Consider the following 4,484-nt stretch of genomic DNA (forward strand, 5'->3'; position numbering starts at 1 on the left):
ATACCCACTGGTTTTCTCCGGCAGCGCACAAGATTACTAGTCAGATTAGGTGAACAGATGGCCGCCGTCTACTAACAGACGTTTGCTCACACAGCGCTGCATCCAGTCATCGCTCTTCCTGTTCACCGCAGAACTTTTCATCGCCACCTTTTTAGCCATGAATCCTCCTAGTGCATTAGTCTAGTGGATTACATGCTCTGCATGCAATCCACTGGAGTGGCGCGTCTGTAGCACTTTGAGAGCCCATCTTATTCTTTTTACGTATCCTGTTTACCCACCTCCGCAGAAATTGTAATACAGCGCACTAACGAAGTGCTGCACCAAGGTACATCCAACTACGACTAAAAGGTTAACCGAACAATAGACTTCTTCACAGTAGGCACCAACTATGACTGTAAGCAGAAGCAAAGCTTGGAAGCAGACCATTACGCTTCAACGAACCTCCTCTTTGCACTGTTTGACCCACTTGCATCGACATTATTTGTTGCAAAAAAGAGGGTTTACCAGTTTATACGAAGGCCAGGCACACGTGCACACAAAAACAACTTCCTGTTTTTGTATAATTGCGTGAGCCCGTATCCGCTAATCAGTGACGCGGCGCATAATTCTTTGAAGGCGAGCTGACACTTCAAGGACAATTGTGTACTCTGCTGCAAGCGTGAATACATGCGACACTTACGCGGCGCTTAGTGCATCCTGCAGGCAGGTGTGTTTATGATTCGAGCAGAAATTGCGCCAGCAGAAACGCCTGAACCAGCTCGACGCTTCTCTATTTGGTTGGAAAGTTCCGATCATCTTCTCGCCACGGATCCCATTCACGCTTTTTAAAGTAGTTGGGGCTCTCAGGTCGGCAGAAAATCCGGCGTTTCAACTCAATTATTTGAGCTGCGGGAGGGCGCCTCCCCCTTGCGAATTCTTGAAGTGCAGACAGCAAATCGCGAACAAGCTTGTCTCTTTCGACTTTAGATTTTTTGACAGATTGTTTAGGGATTGCAATCTCCAGTGCTTTCCTCATCATCTTAGCCCACCACGTGGGCTGCTTCATTGGACCACCAACAGCTTCACAGATGCTCCACAAGCAATCCACCAGGAGGAAACGACGAGCCACTGGAATCAAGATCCACCAGCTGGGAAGTTCTCTGGTCTCAGTAAGAGGCAGCGACATGATGTTTCTTACCAATTGCTCACTAATGAAAATGAGAGATTGCACTTCATCGCTATTAAGAGACCTCTTGGTCAACAGACTATAAGCCTGCACCAGTAGCGTTACGGGAGACTTGCGAGGAGTATAGACGACGGCCCGACTCCAGCAAAACGGGACCACGAGTACACTTCCACTAATTCGCGGCAAACGATAAAACGGGTGATCATCTAATCTCAATTCTCTAGGGGAAGAATGTCCTTCCTCTCCACGGCTTCCGGGGTCGCTCTGTTGCGTCTGTATGCAGTCACAATTAGCAGACAGTAAGGAAATTACTGAGCACAAAAATGGGAAAGCTCATGAGCAGAACCACAAGACAAGCAGGTGGTCGTTGCATACCACTCAGCTCTGGTATACAGGTTTAAAATTCGGCGCATCGATCACAACAATACATATGCCATTGGTGGTCCAGCAAAAGCTGCCCAACTTCGATTTACTAACCGCAGAAAGTTCTGGGCGACAAGGGGAGGCCACAAAAAAATAAGTGAGAGGCTAGAATACGCATAGAGAGGACCTAATGCTGGGCTAACGTGAGTTGACATTTATAAAAACATTCGAAGAGGAGGAGTCAACTACGCTAGAGACGAAGAATCAGCTGCCTGACGAAAAGCAGAGTTGATGGAAAGTCGTGCGGTCCTCTGGTGACTTTGATTTTTGTCTTGAGAGCGTGGCGTGGTGACTTACAGTACGACGTATAGGTGCTTGCAAGATAGCCGATTCTACAGCTGCTTCATCGGTGTTCTCAGACAAAGCAACAGAGCTTGTAGAGGGCTCAGAGGGGAAGTAGTCTTCTTCCTGAAGTCGTAAACGCGCAACATCATGCACTACCAAAGCAGTAGCTGTGAGAAGATCATGAATGAGCAATGCACTGCTGGCAGCAGTTGCGGCAGTTCTGAACACAACAAAATGATTTTCAAGAGGCCTTGTTACTCCTCGATCGGCCAAAAAAATGCACTGCACATTACACGCACACCAGAGATTCCCTGTGGCACTGCTGCATAGACAAAGCCACTACGAGCAGTAGGCATCCAGGGATAAGGCCTTCCCCTGACTGCAAATTAATCACTTGTCGTTCAAACATGGTGAATGCTGTGCCAACACAAGTACCTGCAACGAATGCGACGCCCCACCAGGGTGCTCTTGTGATGAAGCGCCTCTTGGCTGGTCCGAGAGGAATTGCAGAGGCTCGGGAGCCCCAGTAACTCGTTCAGAAGAAGAAAGCTTGCTGCCAATTGCGCATGGGATCCCAGATCCTGAAGCTAAAGGCCCCTCACTGGCAGTATCCTCGTTTGGGCTGCCGTCTTGTCCAGGGCCAGACTCCACACCTCCACTAGGAGTAGCTACGTCCCTGCCTGAAGAAGTGCCTGATTGCTGTTGTAGAATGTGATCAAGAAACCACTGGTCAATCGATAAAGTAGGCGCCGTTAGCAACTCGCCTGTATCCATCAAAAGGCTGTCAAGCCATTCACCCTCTTCAGTACCGTCGGCGCCTCCAGTTTGTGTATGCCGATCTTCTAATTCTGAAGGCTCTGATTCTGCTGTAGCGGCCGCATTTTGTTTTTCTGGCCCCTCCGTTCTGGATTTTTTAGCCTGGTCTTCTCCTTCATCTGTGCTCATGAGCCTCTTCCTGCCAGTGGTGGTACCTTGAACCCCCGCATCTACTCTTTCCAAAGGCGACTCCTCGGGCCCTGAGTCGCTTATACTTTCTTCTCCTGAGAAAAGCTGCCGGCACTTTTCTTCATCTTTGCCGTCAGCCAGCTGACGGGAGACTGGACCAGACAATTTCAGCGAAGGGCTTGAAAAGAAACAGAAGTAGGCCGTCAGGACAATGGAGAGAATTGCTGCCACAGCATAACCCACTAAAGATACAGAATTGAATCTAGTTCGTGAAGAAGAAGGGAAAATGGGGCTGCCATCATTGTCATTGTCGGCTGGGAGTGGAGGCGAACCAGACCGACGAGCATCATAAACCTCCTGCTCGCCCACATGCTGAGGTTCACTAACCCAGTCAGAGATTTGCATTTCAAACACGGTGAGATAGTTAGATTTGAACTGTAGATCTGGATTCCACAGCCATGCCCATGCAGGGCATTGCAGCCATGAATCCAGGACAAAGTATAGTCTCAGGAACTTGAGAGGAACAATTCAAAGAAATCGACGATTTTTCGTCGTCAGCTTGCATTAGTAAAGTGGAAGCGTTGAAAAGTATTAACACATATAAATAGTGCGCTCTTCACAGTAATTACTGGGCCGTCAATTGCACCAGTTGGGCCGCATTGCAGTGAACGAGTGATCGTTCGCCGCTTCTCTGAATGTGTGTACAATCGCATCCTTCCAACCGACCACAGACTAATCTACATTATGGGCCACCCACCTTTTTTCTTCTTATTTATTTCTGCCAAACTAGCATGTGCTTCATCTGTACGGAATCATTGCAGAGTTCCGCCTGAGGCAAGGGCGTGCTCGTGCCAGCTTGGAAACTAGTGTTCGGTTCAAAACCGTGACTGGAGGTTAGGAAATCAAATTTCTAAAATTTTGAGGTAGGTTTTTGATATCTTGCAATATTGACGTGCCGTTTTTCAGCCACAAAGAGTGAAACAAAGGCAGCAGAAACCCACAGAAACGGTGCACGACCAGTTCTGAGCTTCTGCACTTCGCGACAAGTTGAGGCCACGACCGGACCCTACTATTGTCGACTCAATATTAATTTATACCTAATAAGTGAATCATTTAGCAGAGATCGATGTTACTTTCAAGATAAAGTACGGAAATGCAGCACGCCGGCAGCGTCGATGCACTGTGGCTGGATGTTCATTGCCCGCAGCTGCTCCTTAAGTAACTTCTTGAGCTGCATATATATATAGCCAGGAGCTCATTTATTCGCTTTTAATGAAATTTCACTCGCAACATACTTCATAATGGGCTGCCCATGGACCGTGTACAAGGGCGCGCTTGAAGCGCTGCACAGTGCACTTCAGCACGGGAATGGCCTCGACAGACCATAAAATCAGAATTTTATACATGTAAAGCAAACATCACGCACAAAATATGTGAATAGGCAGAGCACTGAGGGTGGTTAGAAGCCGGACCTCCGTATCATAGCCGGTTGGGGCTGGTAGCAACTAGCTGGCAAGCAGAGACTCTGTGCACGTCAAGAATTCCGGCACTGCAAACCGTGCTCAAATGTATCTTGCTTTCCTTTAGAACGAGTGGCTTTCTTAAATAAATGTTTGTGTTACTTTAATGTTTTTGTTAACTTTATAAGGTGTACTACAGAGTAGGC

General features: G+C 47.8%; 1 protein-coding gene across 1 annotated transcript; it reads right to left on the reverse strand.

The window, feature by feature from the left end:
- Positions 1–769: 769 nt before the first annotated feature.
- ETH_00014765 (uncharacterized protein) lies at positions 770–3,223 on the reverse strand (the record flags this gene model as incomplete). Its single annotated transcript, XM_013376622.1, has 3 exons — positions 770–1,438; positions 1,886–1,996; positions 2,309–3,223. 3 exons carry the CDS (start codon positions 3,221–3,223, stop codon positions 770–772), a joined length of 1,695 nt encoding a protein of 564 aa, XP_013232076.1.
- Between the last annotated feature and the right edge of the window lie 1,261 nt (positions 3,224–4,484).

This window comes from Eimeria tenella, genomic scaffold (genome assembly GCF_000499545.2).
Source record: "Eimeria tenella Houghton genomic scaffold, Eth_scaff38, whole genome shotgun sequence".
Lineage (NCBI taxonomy): Eukaryota > Apicomplexa > Conoidasida > Eucoccidiorida > Eimeriidae > Eimeria > Eimeria tenella.